Source organism: Macrosteles quadrilineatus, unplaced genomic scaffold (assembly GCF_028750875.1).
Source record: "Macrosteles quadrilineatus isolate MER2022 unplaced genomic scaffold, UCM_ALF_1.0 Scaffold_9__3_contigs__length_116548681, whole genome shotgun sequence".
Lineage (NCBI taxonomy): Eukaryota > Metazoa > Arthropoda > Insecta > Hemiptera > Cicadellidae > Macrosteles > Macrosteles quadrilineatus.
Window position 1 is genome coordinate 58,017,417 of NW_026542602.1, and position 18,456 is coordinate 58,035,872.

At 36.0% G+C, this 18,456-nt stretch overlaps 2 protein-coding genes across 7 annotated transcripts in view; one reads left to right on the plus strand and one right to left on the minus strand.

Moving 5' to 3' along the window:
• LOC129002987 (leucine-rich repeat flightless-interacting protein 2) overlaps window positions 1–8,897 on the plus strand; it is a 63,068-nt gene extending 54,171 nt beyond the window's left edge. For all 6 annotated transcript variants that reach the window (XM_054431153.1, XM_054431154.1, XM_054431155.1 and 3 more), the window contains 5 exons: window positions 306–446; window positions 2,588–2,667; window positions 3,094–3,198; window positions 4,737–4,871; window positions 5,606–8,897. In XM_054431153.1, the coding sequence (XP_054287128.1) occupies window positions 306–446; window positions 2,588–2,667; window positions 3,094–3,198; window positions 4,737–4,847 (437 nt within the window). In that variant the 3' untranslated portion in view covers window positions 4,848–4,871; window positions 5,606–8,897. The remainder of the gene's footprint in view (window positions 1–305; window positions 447–2,587; window positions 2,668–3,093; window positions 3,199–4,736; window positions 4,872–5,605) is intronic.
• A 1,768-nt stretch (window positions 8,898–10,665) lies between these two features.
• Window positions 10,666–17,363, minus strand: LOC129002192 (glutathione S-transferase-like). Its single transcript, XM_054429825.1, has 5 exons — window positions 17,234–17,363; window positions 16,064–16,206; window positions 14,769–14,936; window positions 12,591–12,733; window positions 10,666–10,927 (listed from the first exon to the last, which is right to left on the minus strand). Exons 2-5 carry the CDS (start codon window positions 16,197–16,199, stop codon window positions 10,760–10,762), a joined length of 615 nt encoding a protein of 204 aa, XP_054285800.1. The 5' UTR covers window positions 16,200–16,206; window positions 17,234–17,363; the 3' UTR covers window positions 10,666–10,759.
• Between the last annotated feature and the right edge of the window lie 1,093 nt (window positions 17,364–18,456).

Sequence of the window (18,456 nt, forward strand, 5' to 3'; positions counted from 1 at the left end):
CATTCTCCCAAAATGGGATATGTTGATAAATTTATGTAATCTTCATAACAAATCCCCATGCCTTCCGACTTCCGAGTGGGTTTTGCCCCCATGCTTCTAATGGTCAATCGCTGACACTGTTAACTTAAAAGTATTGCCCTACCCTACTGTCCACATCCCACCATTAACTGACCCACTTGAAGCAATAGCCTTCTGTTGCTCAACAGAACAAGATATTGTTTTCCATCATTTCCAAACTTTCACAACATCATCTAACAATACATCTTTATGATTTCGCCCATATCATCACGATTGTTTTATTGCAGATATTCGGTTGAAGCGGTTTGTAGAGGAACGCAATGAGTTGTTGGACGAGTTACGACGAGTCAAGTTGGAGTTGGAGGAGGAGAGAGCTTCCCGAGGTCGCCATGCCAACGGACCCACCGACGACCAGGACGACGTACAACGTGAGTATTAGTGATGTGTTGAGTCTGAAAGTCCTCCGAATCTCTTAGATGTACTGTAAAACCAAATTTTGAATCTTGTATTTAGTTACCTGTCGTTTGTTTGAGGTAGTAAACATGATGGGATCTAGTTTTCTAATTGACTCAAAACAGTAGTGTCTCACTATTTATATCCCCGGCTATTCTGGAAATCCGCCTATTCAGAACTGAACTTTGGAAATTATAATTTTTTTAAGACGTTAGTACAAAGCATCAATGCTTACATGAAATTGCATAGTTAATGTGGAATAGCGGGACTCTACTGTAAATAAAAGTCATATTCTATTGTAATTTTTTGTTCAAAAAAATCTTCTAAAATCAAGAAAATAAAAACCACTAAATTTGTCTAAACGAAACATTATAAATAACTTAAAGAAATTTCCATTGTTTACAGCTGTATCTAAAAAAATTAAAAGATCTGTAAGAACATTATTATTTAACTAGAGTATTTTGACCCACATAAAAGAATCTTCAGTTTTCACATACCCCATTTGAGGTCACAACACACATTAACTGGCCACACATACATTTTTGGACTTTAAAACCCTTTATTGATTGGTGATGTAGATTTCCCATTTAAATTATTAAATTTTAATTTTTGTCTTATACAGGGTGTCTAGTTTATTTCCATTATAAAATTTAAGACTAATTCCAGACTTTTCAAGACTAATTCTAGATTTTTCAAGACTAGTTTTTTCAACAATTAGTGGGTGTTGATACCAAAATGTATCGATTCGCGATTCTTGATACCGACACTAATACTACATCAACCCCTGTCTATGTCATAAAGTAGTATTATGATAATGTGGTGTTTTCAAGTAAAGAATAATGCAGCAATAACAAATTCTAACTATAAAATTTGGTTTTTATTATCATGAAATCTTCCGCGTACCGTACGTTTAGACATCATCATTGACTGCAGCGGTTACAGAAACGTGATCGTCGTCGTCCGCAATCACGGCAAAATCATGAACATTTCCCGCGGCCGTGTAGACATCATTGTCGTCTCCCGCGGTCACGGAAACGTCATCTTCATCTCCCGCGGTCACGGAAACGACATTGTCGTCGTCCGCGATCGCGACAAAATCATGAACATTTCCCCCTGCCGAGCAGATACCATCGTCGTCTCACGCGGTCACGGAAACGTCATCGTCGTCTCCCGCGGTCATGGAAACGTCATCGTCATCTCCCGCGGTCACGGAAACGTCATCGTCATCTCCCGCAGTCACGGAAATGTCGTCGTCGTCGTCCGCGATCGCGGCAAAATCATGAACATTTCCCGCGGCTGTTTAGACATCACCGTCATCTCCCGCGGTCACGGATACGTTATCGTCGTCGTCCGCGATCACGGCAAAATCATGAACATTTCCCGCGGCCGTGTGGACATCATCGTCGTCTCCCACGGTCACAGAAACGTCATCGTCATCTCCCGCGGTCACGGAAACGTCATCGTTGTCGTCCATGATCGCGACAAAATCATGAACATTTCCCGCGGCCGAGCAGATATCATCGTCGTCTCCCGCGGTCACGGAAACGTCATCGTCGTCTCCCCCTGTCAAAGAAACGTCATCGTCGTCTCTCGTGGTTTCGGAAACGTTATCGTCGTCGTCAGCGATCACGGCAAAATCATGATCATTTCCCGCGGCCGTGTAGACATCATCGTCGTCTCCCGCGGTCACGGAAACGTCATCGTCGTCGTCCACGATCGCGACAAAATCATGAACATTTCCCGCTGCCGAGCAGATATCATCGTCGTCTCCTGCGGTTAAGGTAACGTCATCGTCTTCTCCCGCTGTCACAGAAACGTCTTCGTCGTCTCTCGTGGTTTCGGAAACGTCATCGTCGTCGTCCACTATCGCGGCAAAATCGTGAACATTTCCCGAGGCTGTGTAGTCATCATCATCATTGGCTTTCGCAGTTACGTAAACGCAAGACGACGATCGCGCCAAAATCATGAAAATTCCCGACTTTGTAATCAAATTTAAGACTAAATCCCGACTTTTCAAGACCATTTTGAAATTCAATACTAATTCCCGACTTTCCCGATTTTCCCGACTACTAGACACCCTGCTTATAGTTTTTATATTGATTGTTTACATTTGCAGGAGAAGCCAACAAACTACTAGGTGATTACAAGTTCAAACTGCAGAAGGCTGAACAAGATGTTAACACTCTACAGGCCAATGTGAGTCAAACTACTTTTGGTATCTTTGTTACGATCTTGATATAGTAAAGGTTATTTGAGTTCGTTGAATCACAGGTTATACCATTGGAATTGCAGGACAGAAATATGTACTTTGGGGCTTGTCCTAAAAACATATTCAGCAATGCCTTGACATAACTGAATATGTTTTTCTGTTTATCTCTTTTATATATTTGTCTAAATACAAAATATTTCATGAAGCTTAAAGGTGTTATTTAAAGCCATACTTAGTATCCCTGTGAATAAATACGTGCTGAGTTTAACCCCACAGCAATGATTTTAGTCATTAACATTTTACCTAGCACAATTTTATTAATTATTTTTTGTCTAAAAGATGGTTTAATGAATAGAACTTATTAATGAAATAATTCATTGTATTTTAGTATTTCAATGTGGTTTGGTTTTCAGGTCGCAAGATTGGAGACCCAAGTAGTTCGGTATAAATCTATTGCCGAAACTTCGGAAAAATTAGAAGACGAGTTAAAATTAGAAAAGAGAAAATTACAAAGAGAGGTAAGCCTGTTTATTGCTCTACCATTGCCATTGCTCTAATAGTTAGTTTTGTAGTTATTGAAGAAAGGTCTTACTGTCTTACATTGAGTTTATAAATCTTTTTTATTTAGATCAAAATTAACTTTTGTGTTCCTAAATTATCTGCTCCGTGATAGTTGATTATTAATTTCACTCTGCTGCTTGCTTACTGGATGTCAAATAAACTTGATTTAAATTGTTTTGAAAATATCTGAAATTTTACAATAAAGCCAGGGAGTTGTGGTGAAGGTAAATTTGAATGGTAAATTTGCAAGGGATGTTTATGGGCCACAACGAAAGGTGCGGACCGATCGCACACTTCTTTCTAGTACAAACTCACTCGCCTTCTCAACGATTGTCTAGCCTACCGTGTAAGTGTGGTTGTGCTGCATGTTATATTAAAGAAAAAAATATGCTGCAACTGAAAATCCCGCTAGTTGTTAGGTGCTGCTTGTTACACGGTTTTTGTTGGTTATAAACATAAAATCTTTAGACATTTATCGTCAAGTGTTTGAAGTCTACAGGGACAATGTAATAAATTTAAGTTATGTCCGGAAATAGTGCATTCAGTTTTAAAATGAAATGGCCGAACTAAAGTTGATGTTTAACATTTTATTTTTCATGACAACACCTGACCTCTTGAGGCTAATAACACACAAGATCTCGTTTATTCATTCACCACCCTACAGAGTCTAGTAAGAGCCTCCACAGCTGTGAAAACAACAACTTGTCAACTGTCTATATGGGAGTGAATGTGGGCATAGTAAACTGTTTTAAGGGTTTTTACCTTTTTGCAATGTAAAAACCCTTAAAACAGTTTACTATGCCCACATTCACTCCCATATAACTTATGGCATTGAAATTTATGGGGGTACGAGTAATCAAAATTTAAAAAGAATTTTATTATTACAAATGGAAGCTATTAGACACATCCTAAATTTAGAAAGAACCTCTAGCAAAAATTCTTTAAGAAAATATTTCAAAGATTTGGAAATTTTAACAGTTCCGTGTTTATATATCTATAAAACAGTTCTTTATGTAAAAAATAATGAATCAAAATTAGAGCGACAACAGGATATCCACAATTACAATACTAGATATAAACAAAATTTCACAATTAAAAATCATAAAAAAGAAAAATATAAGCAAAGTCCTCAGTATATTGGCATTAAATTTATCCATCAACTCCCAGATGGCATAAGGAAGGAGCAATGCACAATTAAATTTAAAAAGAAACTGAAACAATTTTTAATAGGAAATTCTTTTTATAGTCTGGATGATTTTTTTAACTTTAAGTAATGTATTAATTTTATCTAACTTTAAGCAATGTATTATTTTATCTAAAAACTGTTATTATAAAAATCTTTTAACTTTATGTAATATATTCCTTTATGTTATTTAAAAATAACATAATGACGCATTCATGTACAATGTATCTGTACGTTTTGAATAAAGATTTTATTGATTGATTGATTGATTGGTCACATGTTATACCTGTAGTGATTGTGATATTGTTGTAGCTAAGGGAAGCTCAGTCTCGTGTAGAGGAGCTGGAGACTTCTCACTCCCACCTGCAGAGGAGGCTAGACAAGCTCAAGAACGCCAAGTCTGCCTTGCTCAAGGACTTGTAGCAGGCATGTCTCGCCCCTCGTCAGGTAAATATTATCAGAGTTGCAGCTTGTTCAATTATTTATTTCAAATAGAAATATATTTGCTGAGGCTATTTACATAATTGAAGGGCTGTACTCACAGAGTTAAATAAAAGATTTATCATATAGCGATTTATTCCTCTAGCCTTGTTTTTTAAAACCTATTTTTGTTCTCAGCTGCAATTGTAGTGAGCTACAAGGCTGATCCGTAAATGAAGGTCTCCGGTTGCAACAAAGCAAATTACAGTACAACTCCAGTTATATGAGTGAATTGCGACCATACCCCTTTAGGATAGTCAGAAATTTTGCTGATGAGATTTTATTGTAATTTGGAGTATTTTGCAAAGATCTGCGAAGCAATTGAAAAAAAGTGTTTTGCCTCAGTCGCGGAAGAGGATGATGCTGTCTACATAACATTTAATTTATCCGACCACTTCCAAACTCCCTCCACCCTTTACGCACATTTTTTACGTCCGTCACTTACTTAATTCTTGTCCGTCAACTGGATTTGAATAAGGTTGCTTGGCGTCAAGAACTCTATGGTGACCTTATTTATTACCAGCTCTTGTGAATTTTGTACTATAAATGGTATGTAGGTTTAAGGAAAAAACCTTTTCCAAAATTTTAAGTAGCCTTGTGGTTCTTTGAAAGTTTGTTAAAATGAGTAGGCCTACAAATGTTTTATTTTAATTTCTCATACTTTCCCCACTCCCTAAATAATAACAAGATGTTGTTCTCAGGTGGGCGACACATCATGATAGTTCTTCATTTTGCCACCGAAGCTGTTATCAGTGTACGTGCATTGTGATTGGCCGATTCCTCTTTACCAAGTAGAATAAGACGTCATCACTGTCGAGGGATCTCCATCACCAAACATCGAGTAAAACTCGTCTTTTGTACACTGTTAAAGCAACGTTAGGTAATAGTTTTTATATGAGTTCCCGATGTTTTGAGAGATTTTTAATATATAGACATACGTTTTATACTAGGATATTCTATTAATACATCTGTAATCTATCGTAACACTGTTAATTGGTGTCAGAAGTAACCAAATAACATTTCGGAGGGGACATGACAACTTCGGACAAACTAATTTGTTAATTTATTGTAAAAAGTCGAGACGTGTATTAAAGATTTTTTATTTATTTTATGTGATATATTTTGTTAATTGAATTTAGCCTAAACAATTGTTAAGATTATTGTAAGATTATTTATTTCCTTGTAGATATCAAATTATAAACTTACTCTGATTTTTGTGTATTCTTATTTTTTTGTGCAATTTTTCAGTAATACATTGTACAACATCAGAAGTTTCCAGTTTTTCATCAAATTGTATTTATTAAAAAAAGAATCATTTCCTGATAAATCATTTTTTTGTGTTATACATTTTAAGGTAGTTAGCAAAATAAATTTTCCATTCTTTGTCTTATCCACCCATTTTAATTCATTTTCTTCCAAGTTTATTTCATATCAATGTTTACTCCTTGTAATTTATATAATCATATCATAAAAATACACTTTAAAATGGTAAAATAAAACTGGTCAATGTACTGATTGTATTAACTGTGGGTGTCAAATGCTTTGTTTTTGTTTTAGATTCTCTACTTGGGGTTTTGCCTCATTTGAAGGAAAATACTCTTTAATTTTTACTATTTTGGCATTGTTTTTTGCTGCAAGTAGACTTCTTATCCTATTGCAGAATCTGAAGTCTGTATCAATGATTGTTTCTTGTCTGGTCATGTTCGAGTGTGGACTGTTCAGTAACAATTCTTTCTCGGTCTTAGTTAAATAACAGCTGAGCAAAGCTACACAGATCATCACACTCCATTCTACACTCATCCTTCACTCATATTTGGGTAAATACGCACATAGACGGCGTCCCCATCTCAATGATTGATAATTGAGTAGCTTACATGTAGATCAAATTTGGTCGTAATATTTCTAAAGTGAGTAAAATACACACTCGCTGAACATAAACTAGTCTTGAATTGTCTTCTGCTGATCCATAAAAATTTTAAATCTATATGGGGATAAATAAATGTCCACGGTAGAAAATAGTTATTTGTGCAACTAGTGAGCAAAGTGAGCAATTGACTCATTCGAGAGAAATCCTTACTCACGAGCCATAGGCCATAGGCAAACAAATTAATTAGTAAAGAAACGTAAAATATTTTTACACAGAAGTGAACTTTTAATATAACATTTAATGTGAAGTGACAAATACAACAGCTGACCAGCTGATTTACAGCCAGTGCTGCCAACGTATTTCGCGCGCATACGACCTTGTCTGCATGTTACGCGCTCACTATTTCGTGCCTTCACATTGCAAATCTGGAGTGAGACAATGTTAACATTGTCTCACTGATGAGCGAATTGGCCACTTTGCTTTCTCAAATCAGTGAGAGAACATGTACATTGTTAGGTAACTGTAGGAAAAGATAATTTCCTACAATTAATTATTTGACCCCACAATCAAACTACCAGAATATTGACTAGTTTATCTAAGTGTCAAAAGCTTTTGTCAAATTTATATAAATATTCAAAAATTGTTTGATATTGATATATTGTAAATAAACTGCAACTTTATGTGTAAATTAAATTGTCAAAATATATTTCTCGTGTCAAATGCTTGCTGTACAGTAAAACACTTGAGTACAAAGTAGTCCAGTTTTCTAAAAGACAGTGTGATAGTTAACATGTACAAACCTCTTTAATCATTTCATAATCTCATGTCATGTGGTTAACCTCTTTCAGTGCCTTTTTTAAATTTTTCTAAAATGTTTAATTTAAAAAAATTTATTTTATGATAATCAAAATTGTGGCGTTTCGGATATAATTTTTTTACAAGTCACATCTTTTTTTAACATTTGACATATCATGTTTCTATGTAGGGTAAAAAACCATAAAACGGTCCTAAGGTTGGCAATAAGAAAACGTTTTTTCAGATTAAACCTTTAGTGGGAAATATTTATTTATCTTTTATGCATTTATTGTTTCTCAACAGTTTTACAGTGAGATTTTTTCTCCCTTCATAATACCTTTTTCGTCATACTGCAGCAAAAACATCCGTTTTTTATACATGCGTTGCGGGTCTAAAGTACTTCTTATACTCTCTAGGGAGTAAAAATCAGCTTTTATACAGATGTAAATTTCGATCGTAGCAATCACATGGATCTAAACTAATTATCAATTGATTTATTAGGTTAGGTTTCAGCTTATTGAATTGAAAACCTAGAAGTCGTTTTGAGAGTTTATCCTTACAAAAACAGTTTTTTTTTGTTTTCTAGCTTAGTTTGTTAATAAGTGATGCAATATGACGAAAAATATAGTTCATCATACGGACAAAAAGTGTCTTTTTAACCATCGCTCATTTGCCGACCTTGGCTTCGCCTCAATTGTAAAACATTAGCTCGGGTTGAAAAGATTCACTTTACACCCTAGTGATGAAATATACTAATTAATTCTAATTACGACGGAAACACATATAATAAATTTGTGTGACCATTTTATCTTATTTACTTTAATTTTGGAAATGGTTGATCGAGAGCCAATTTTCAAAACATGGTTGTTCATTGTAAAGAATGTTCCTGAATGGATATCAGACAAACGGGTTACATTAGTGGATATAAAATTTGTAATGGCACTAGAAGAGGTAAATCTTTGTAAACTTGAACAGAAATTGTAAATATGTTTGTGAAACGATTAAAATTACAGTAACTATTGAAAGACGATATTTTTTAGAACAAATTTAAAAGAGATTGCAAATCGTTGTACAATTTTATTTTATGACCTGCTTTAGGTTTACACGATCACAAGTAACATTGGCTAAGTCAGGTTAGTAAGAACACGTTATTGAACCTGGTTGAATTTCTCGTTATGAAATCGTTTATTTGAAAAGCGTTGTAATTAAATGTGAAATGCACAGTAGATTTTGTAAGTTAACAAGCCGAGTCACTAATCCACTAAAAGTGTCAAAAGCACTGGACTGTTAGCCTTGCTTATGTACATAGCAAATACAACGTTTATACTGATTGTTTTGTGTTTTGACTATCCATTTGATCTCATGATAGTTGGTGTTTTGAAGTAGAGGAAGTTGTGATTTGCACGAGGATTTACAAATAATAGAGTTATTTCCGTAAATACCAGGGTAGTGAAACATAAACTAAAGGGCCGTTTTTGTGTATGGCTCCGAAATTCCAGAATAACGAGACCTCTGACTGCTTATTGCGATTATTTGTGAACAGAATAAAACCATTTGATTCTCTGTGGCTGATGTGTACGCTTCACTGTGCGTCAAGAAAAGTTTTAAAATGATTTCCTCTCCCGGCATGCAAGATAAAGTTAGTGAAATGTTTTTTGACCACAAGAAACATATCCAATTCCGAAATTCACCGCCAGATGTTATGGCCAGTGTGATGAGTGCATAAATGGGTTAGGGAGTGTAAAAATGTCCATGGGCACCCAGACTTCTCACAGGAGACCACAAAGGTAAATGTTTTCAAAGGCCAGTAAGTGGTGAGGAGCCTCGTTGTGGCGTACACAGGAACTACAGAGCTATACGCAAAAACAGCCCTTAAAAAAACTACCCTCGTAGTGTGCAAAATGGCATTTTACTGCTTAAGAAAAGTTCGGAATACCTAATGGAGTGCAGCAAAACACGCAAGTTACACATTCAATTTTCCCCAGTTATCACAAAAAAACACGATACTTTTTTATATTTCTTTATTATATAACTTCTTGATCAGCATTGTACGTGTTGTTAAATTTACGGAAAGTAAATAAAAAATACGTCTTATAATACTTAAAACATTTACACTTATACTGTTATTCACAAGACGGTAAATATACAAAAAAGATGGTAAGAGGTGATAGATGTTGATCGACATTCGCCTATTGGGTCTTATGATGATTGGAGTATCCTATCAAAATCGATCACCACTTACCATCCTTTTTGTATATTATTTACCGTATTGTGAATAACAGTATAAGCGTAAATATATGTTTTAAGTGTTTTAAGACGAATCTTTTATTTACTTTCCATTCTTTATTGTCTCTTACACTCTAATAAGACAGGTCATACTTAAAAAATTTAAAAAAAAGTAAAAGTTAAAAAGAAACTAGTAGTAGTAGGTTTAAAGAAGGTTTCTTACCGCTGTATACCTATATCACTTCCACATTTAATTAAGAGTATATAAAGGTAGCGAATTTCCTGATTGGAAGTAGCTATTAACGTAGGTGTTACGCCGGCACGGCAAGACTAGACTGGGGACCAATTTACATTTCATTACATTGTCCCCAGAGGCCAAAAACAATTGATAACATTTATATAATATATACAATATATTATGTGGTCTGATTTGACTTAATTTGGTATTCGGCTTTTACCCCTGTGTTTTTAAATATTGGTTTTTAATGGTGAATTTTCCATGAAATCGCAGGAATCCTGTTTTTCCGGGAAAACTGGATTTTCACAATCACAAACATGGTAATATTTTTATCACAATTAAGTATTATTACACATTTAACTTTAAACAAAATGGTAAAACTACTAATGCTATAAAGAAATAGGGTTCAAAAGTTGTTTCAATTTTTGTGTTCAGCCCTTACCCATTAGGCCTATGGGTTTTTGACAACCTAATGGGAGAACGTATGCGTAAGGTTGCTGATATCGTTTATTTAGGTAGGCTATTTAGAAGATAAGCTAATATCAACATGAAGCTGTTTTTTAAAAAAATCTGCAAAAACCACCCTCATAATCTGCACTAAAAAGATATTATAGGTAGTAAATGAAAAACCCATATAATGAAAACAAAATTTAATAAACTTTTACGTACATCAAAATATAATTTTGAGGGAAGACAATCTGTGGACCCTAATAGTCGTGGAAGAACAGCTTACAAATCAGTGGCAGGTCTCTTGTCGATCCAAGCCTTGATCTTTGGTAGCGAGGAAACATTGACAAGGAGAGCCTTGATGTTGGGATAGTCGGCAGCTATGTCCGATTCATACATATGGCTCAGGTAGTCGCTGATTCCCAAGAAATATACGTCAGCCCAAGACAACTGTAACAGAAGATGAGGTCAACAGGAGAATATAAACAAATTACCAAACCATTTTTCAATTCCTAGAATGCTATGCATGGGCCTTGGATTGTCTTTCACATTACTTCAGGCTAGACCTAGGGGTTGCGGCATTATCACTAAGATAAAATCTATCGGTGATTTGGTGGGATTTGAACCCGGGACCTCAGGGACTAAAGTCCCGCGTTCTAACCACTCGACCAGCTCGCTCTCCTCACAAGCCATTTATTTATTTATTTATTTATTTTCCAATAATCACATAACATCATATTCAGACAGGTGATTCGTCATTGTTACAATATTTTATTGTCTCTATTATACTAAAATTATTACTAAAATAAATTTCATATGTTGAGCCTTAAACATCTACATAGCTTCCATATATTCCTCCAATGAGAAGAAGGCCTTCTCCAAAAGAAAGTTTTTTAACTTCTTTTTGAATTTAGGGAATGAATCAGTGTCCCTAATTGAAGAAGGTAATTTGTTATATATTTTTGGGCCCATGTACTGAGGAGATAAATGGAATACTTTAAGTCTGTGTTGAACTGGTTTTATATTGTTTTTAAATCTAGTGTTGTGAGGATGGGCATGTTGATCTTCCATGAATGTGTCAAAATCACTTTTAACCATTAAAGCTAGTTTAAAGATATAAGAACTATACAAAGTAAGAATTTTAAACTGAATGAAAAACTCTTTACTGTGAGTAATTTGGGACACTTTCGCTAAGACTCTAACTGCTCTTTTTTGGAGGATAAAAATTTGTTCGGCATGACTAGAAGAACCCCATACCGTTAAACCGTAATTCATAATGGAAGAAAAATAAGCGTGGTATACTGCTAATTGTGTGTCTAAATTTGTAGTATGTCGAATTACCCGAAGAACAAGTATAGCTGATCTTAGTCTCTTTGATAGATTCTTAATGTTTGTTTGCCAATTAAGTTGCCAATCTATATCAATTCCAAGGTAATTAACTGAGTTTTGAGAATATATTGATGTTTGGTTTAAATTTACAACAATGTCTCTATTCTCATTAGCAACTGAAAAGTGAATTAGATGTACAGTAGACAGACTACCTCTTATCCGGACTCCTCGGGACCGAGGCCAGTTCGAATAACGGTTCGGTTAAACCGATGTCTCCAAAAACTCGTAAACGGCCACAGTGATATTTGACTTAAATTTAGGAGAGCATTGTATTTAGATCACTGGTCTCAAATCTTTCCCACGAGAACAGTTGTTTCAGTACTGCCCACTTACTGCCGATCTAGTCCGGTTAAACCAATGTGCTGATAAAAATTGTCCGGTTAAAGAGATGTATTTCTGCCGAGTGTAACAGATGAAATGAAATATTACTTTATTATCACAAAAACATTTCACAGATCCAGCGTTAGCTGGTGAAACAGGTGATATTGTCAGAGATCTTAAACACTAAGTTACATAACAAAACTAAAATCCACATAGCTTAAACTAAAATATATTTACTTATCATTTAAATAATCGGAAATATTGTTAAAAGGTGTCCGGATAAGAGGGAGTCTACTGTACACAAAATAGAAGAGTAAGGTGTGCGTAGCCTACTATTTGTGAATCAAACCTTGTGAAACATCAAGTTAAAATAGGGGAATGAAATAATTTAATTTTAACTTGCTTTTCCATTGGCCAAGAAACCGTTGTTATTCTTGATGACTGCATCGATCTTCTTCAAGTAGAATGGAGCGATTTCAGAGAACAGAGGTCCTTTCACAGCTGCCTTCCTTTGTGCATCCTTCTCATACTCATACTTTGCCAGTTCTGTAAAAACAAACAAAATTTTATAAGTACTTTTATTTAATTATTTTATTTTAAACGGTTCCACCATTCCACCACTTTACAATAAAAGTACTCAATCTAGGCTATCAAAGTTAAAATTTGATATTTTTGGTTCTGATGAAAGAAAATGTCTTGTTTTTACTAAAAAAAAGAACATCGGCCTACTTTGTTAACTAGGCATATCAATCTGAGACTTGTTTCTGTATATAATTTTTTAAGGACGTTACTCTCAACAACAAGGAGATTACCCAAATAAGTTTTTGTGAACCTATTACACAAATGAAGACAAGTTGAGCCTTCCCTATTTTCCTACATAAAATTGAGAATTCAAATTTCCCAAACGATTAGTAATTTAAGTTGGTTCTTAGTTTTAAGCTAAAAGACATACTTATCAATCACGTTTAACAGTGAATATTCTGAAAATATCAATTAATTATCAATTATCAATTATTTAAGATGGGGACGCCACTATGTGCGTATTTTAACCCAAATATGAGTGAAGGATGAGTGTAGTACATGTTTTAATGTACAGCCTGCCCCTTGCTACCCACTTGGTACTATTCTGGGGCTCACAAGACCATATCCTGGCAATCATGAAAAATCATGAGTCCTGATAAAAACACTTTTAATGTGTGGCCTCTTCTTGCGACCCACCAAAATTACTGATGGGTCGCAATCCATAGTTTGGGAACTAACTACTATCTACACAATGGTCGTTAAGTTAGTTATTGACGTTTAAACTAACAAAATATTAGCATTGTTGCAGTGGGTGTGGTAGTGATGAGGGGGGGGGGGGGGGCTTTGTCAAAAGCCTATAGCATTGTTGTAGTCTATTGCAAAGCTGAACGAATACACTATACACTGAACGAATTTCTGATCTAAAATGAGTACAGAAAGCAGCTGGTAAAAAAAACAAAACAATACTAACTGAGGCAAATGTACACATACAATACAACCTAAAAATTTTCGGTCAGTCATTCACCTTGGCTACTTGCTCAAGATAGTTACGTCAAGTAACACCATAGACAATAGAGTAGGCTAAATATAGACTGTCAAAGAAAGATTTTGCGATCTGCCGCTAGAGCGTTATCGCCGTTCGATATCGGTTATCGGTATTCTATTCGGTTTCATCGTCGACTACTCGCCAGCTGTTACCAGCACTACCACTCTTGCAAACGAAATGCTTACTATATCGCTATTATTGTCTTCTGCAATAGCGTCAAAATCATGAACATCCTCCGCGGCTGTGTAGACATCATCATTGAATGCCGTGGTCCCGAAACGTCATCGTCGTCGACGATTGCGGCAAAATCGTGAACATCTTCAGCGGCCGTGTAGACATTATCGTTTTGCGTGATCGTAGAAAAGACGTGATCATTTCTCCCGCGGTCACGAAAACGTCGTCTAGCACGGTCGCGGTTTAAGAACATCTCCCGCGGTCGTGTCATCATCGTCTTGCGCCATCACGGAAATGTGATCGTTGTCTAGCGCGATCGCGGTAAAATCATTAAATTTCCCGACTTTGATATCAAATAAGGACTAAATCCCAACTTTTCAAGACCATTTTGAAATTCAATACTAATACCTGACATTCCCGTTTTCCCCGACTACTAGACACCCTGGTTAATTAGATTTTACCTTGCAAATATAAAACAAAACCTTCCAAAACCACTTCCTAAAATTATGGATTAATAAAGTAAAACTTTGAATCATTGTAATGAAACTACTAAAGTATAACAAATATATGTTTTAAAAAAACCATAAATTATGGCATTTAAATTAATTTACAACTTAATATTAAATAAGTCAGTAAACTCCAATCCCGGGGAATTCCTCCAAAGTTGGCAACACTACTCCCAACTACCAAGTTGTTATGGAAACGGTCGCTAGCGCTTGATGCTGCAGCGGTGTGCGCTGTAACTACACATTAGCCCTAGCGGTCGGCGCCGGAATATACGCTAACCGCAGCACAGCTGACAGTCTATATTTATTTCTTTTTGTCTATGGTAACACTTACCAGCTCTGAAGTCATCGATCACATCAACAATCATGTCTATCTGGAGATCTTCCCATTCGTCTTTGCCAGCTAGACCAGCCTTGCGGCCGAGATAGCGAGTGATGGATCGAGATTGACACAACTGGTTGCCGTCCACGTACAACACAGGAGACTTGCCGAATGGAGTGGCTGTAACAACACAAGGTAGATAACAATTTTTGGTTGAACACGGACCAATGCTACTCTGGGCATTAAATCATTGTTTTTACCCCTAAACAGTGCTCAATTTGTTTGCCGGAACTGTGACCTATTTAATGTGATCAGTACCTATTTATGCCAATATTTTTATCTTTCCAGAAGAGAAGTACCGGAACTCCGTTCCACCGCAAATCGAGCACTGCTCCTAACAATGTACGGTAGATTCTCTCTAAACCAACCCTGGATCAATCAGCCACTACGATTAACCGTCTTAAACAAGATAGAAAAACGAATAGCAGTTGACTTACCTGCTCTATACCTTAGGAATTTAGAGATACCGGTTTCTATCCAAAACACAGCAATAAATAGAACAATGACCAAGCTGGTGTTTTGTTGGGAACCACACATGAAACTCACTAAAGGAATTAGTATGAAAGTGCATGAATGCAACTGTTATTGTTTCTTGAAAATTAGAAAACAACAACAAAATCACACACTCGTTAAATGAAATGAACAAGGTTTTTCATTGAACCAAACATCTGTGCTATTCCTACAGCGCCTATTTGAGGTGTTCACATAATAGTATATTTTAAATGACCTTTTGAGTTATCTGACCTGACCTAGACCCAGTCCCATAACAGACGGTTATGAGAGAGCGTACGGTTAGGACTAGGCTACTTGGAGAGAACACCTGGAAATATTACCAACGAAGACTAACTTACTACTGGCTGATACTGTTTTCACGATTCTAAAATTAAATGCTCTCTCAGGCTCAACATTGAATCGGTGGAAAATTCCATCGATTTGATCCTAAACAGGATCGACTGTGGACCCACTTGTTATTGGGCTATCAATCAATAGGTACGATACATTTTAACGCTTTCTCTTAGAAATAATAACTTACGATTTAACAGTCGCACTCGTAACTTATAATTTGACAAAACTTTGATATCCTAAGTTACTCCATCATATTTATATCAAATGGTACAATCGATATTTAAAGTTTTGTTATTGATCGAATCGAGTTGGTTTTACTTTCATGTTCGATAGCCAAAGGAGTCAGATTTTTAAGTTTCAGGCCCTAGAATTTAAGTAGGCATACAGAAGGCTTAACTCACTTGGCTTGATTTTAACCCATTCATCAGATTCAAATCGGTGATCTTCAAATTCCTCGCCCATATATGAAAGCATCATCCTGATAGGCTCTCCAAGAGCTTTCACATTAAAGTAAGACAACTTGTATTTCGGTGCCATGTCTTATCTGAAACACAATAGGCATATAATTTTCTATTGTTATAAGTTAGGGCTGCACTTTACTTTACGTCCTACACTCATTCGAATGAAAATATCGATCGATATATCGATTGTTCGATATAACATTTGGTTAGTTAGGTAAGGTTAACCTAACCTAACTAACCAAACGATATATCGAATGAAACGCTCGATAAACCGATATTTTCATTTGGTTGTTTCATTCGAATGAGTGTAGGACGTAAAGTAAAGTGCAGCCTAAGTTAGCACTTTGCTGCCGCAATAGTACAAAATTGTTCATTTATATGAACCAGCGACGCACACCTATGACAGGAATAGCACACCTAATGTATTTTCCTTCCACAATGACTCTTCTTCGCTACCCCCTTGCCAACCCACCACCACGTGACTACACGGACTAACATCGTGTTCTCGGGAACGGTGATTAAATAACATGCACTAAGTTATCTGTTGTAAACTTTTGTTAAAAAAAAGTGTTACCAACAACAATTTCCAAACATTTTGTTCCAAACTCTAGTGTAAGTTAAACAGGGCTTAAAATAAAATAGGCTAGGCCTCACTTGCTCTTTGTTTCTTCTTCAGGCTAAACCTAAGAAGGTAGGCCTAAGACTGCAAAAGGGCTAAGTTAAGTGTAATATGCTTGAAAAGTTGTAAATACTAAACCACTAAGTTTTTGCCACCACAGTGGTGTTGAGATAAACTTAATATCTCCCCTTGTTGCAAATTGTTTCTAACTTAGGCTGAAGGTTGATAACTATAGGCCCTGCAACAAAGCCTTAATAGCTTTAAATGTCCAGGGGTCTGTTTCATAATAAACTACAATCTAATAATTAGTAAATCAGTAGATCGCCAAATGTAAATCTAATGGATATTACAAGTTACAAGTTGTAACAAGTGTTTCGTGGGGCCTTGTATTTTCTGAGGGTTGGGTTAACAACAGTGGCAATCGGATTTGGACACAGTACTTAGTGCCTTAGCTCTAATGATTAGGCCTACTTACAGCTACCGTAACTCACCTGAAATCTGAGTAAATTTACTGTGGACAACTTCAAAAGTTATAAAATAATGAAATAAATGACGCAGCACTAACTTGAACTTATATGACAGTGACAGTGGGATGGGAAGCGGGAGGGAGTGGTGCCGCCGGTGCCGGTGGTGGTGGGGGTGTTTACTTTTACTTTGCACACGGACGGCGGCAAGGACAAGATGATAAGAAGAAGATAATATATCGCAATTCGCAATCAAGAGCCAGCCAACGCCCAACGCCCAGTCTCAGAATTGAGAATAATTAAAATTAAGAAGTAGAAGAAGCCACTCAAACTCGAGCCCTTGAGTGAGTGATGAAAAGTCAAAATTGTTTATAGTAGTAGGAGTAGAAGCCGGCCGGTGAGCACTTTTTATTAAATAACTTCTTGTACGTGTTATTAAATTGACGTACATGGTAAGTGGTGATCGATTTCGATTGGACAATCCAATCATCATCAGACCCAATAGGCACATTCGCTGTACCACACATACAAACACACACTTTGAAAACCACTTTTTTGGATCGAGGGGGCCCCAAAACGGATTAGTCCAGCCAATGAATGATCCAAAAGTAGGTGTAGAGTGCGTGAGCAGGTAACTAAGCGATTCCTTCAGAAACTTGTTCAGGGGGCTTAGGGTGTTAACATACCAAAAGTCCTGACTCCTAGGTGGTGAGCCAGGGGGTGGAGGGGGGAAAAGGGGGGGGAAAGGTACGCATTTTGGGTTTTTTGATTATATCTCGAAAACTATCAACTTTTTGTATACTATAGTAAATTATAAAATTGAAGAAGATTAAATTTTCTACAAGAAAAGTACATAATGTGTTTATTTTGGTTCAACAGATTACGAGTTATAACTTATTTAATTGATATCTTATTAAAATACTCCTTCCATAAGAAATACATGTAAATTAGTATGCGAAATGGGGCGAATCCTATCCGCCCAAAGGAAATATAACTGATATTCTGGAAATATTGACAAAATTTCCAGTAATTTGACACTTAAATCATGAAATTTTGTCAAAAATTAAAGCGAGGGTGAGCGTTTAAAAATGCGATGATTTAAGGTTTTTTTTATATTTCCAATAAAAAAACACCAAAACTCGAAATTTTGTTACCTCGCCCTCGCCTTAATTTTGGATCAATTTTAATGATTAAAGTGTCAAATTACTTGAAATTTTGTCAAGATTTCCAGAATATCATTTATATTTCCT

Coding starts and splice junctions, on each gene's coding strand:
- LOC129002192 (XM_054429825.1), bottom strand. CDS start 16,199: ATGGCACCGAAATACAAGTTGTCTTACTTTAATGTGAAAGCTCTTGGA. Junction 14,937..16,063: donor ATGGGTTAAAATCAAGCCAA/GTGAGTTAAGCC, acceptor GTGTTGTTACAG/CCACTCCATTCGGCAAGTCT. Junction 12,734..14,768: donor GATCGATGACTTCAGAGCTG/GTAAGTGTTACC, acceptor TTGTTTTTACAG/AACTGGCAAAGTATGAGTAT.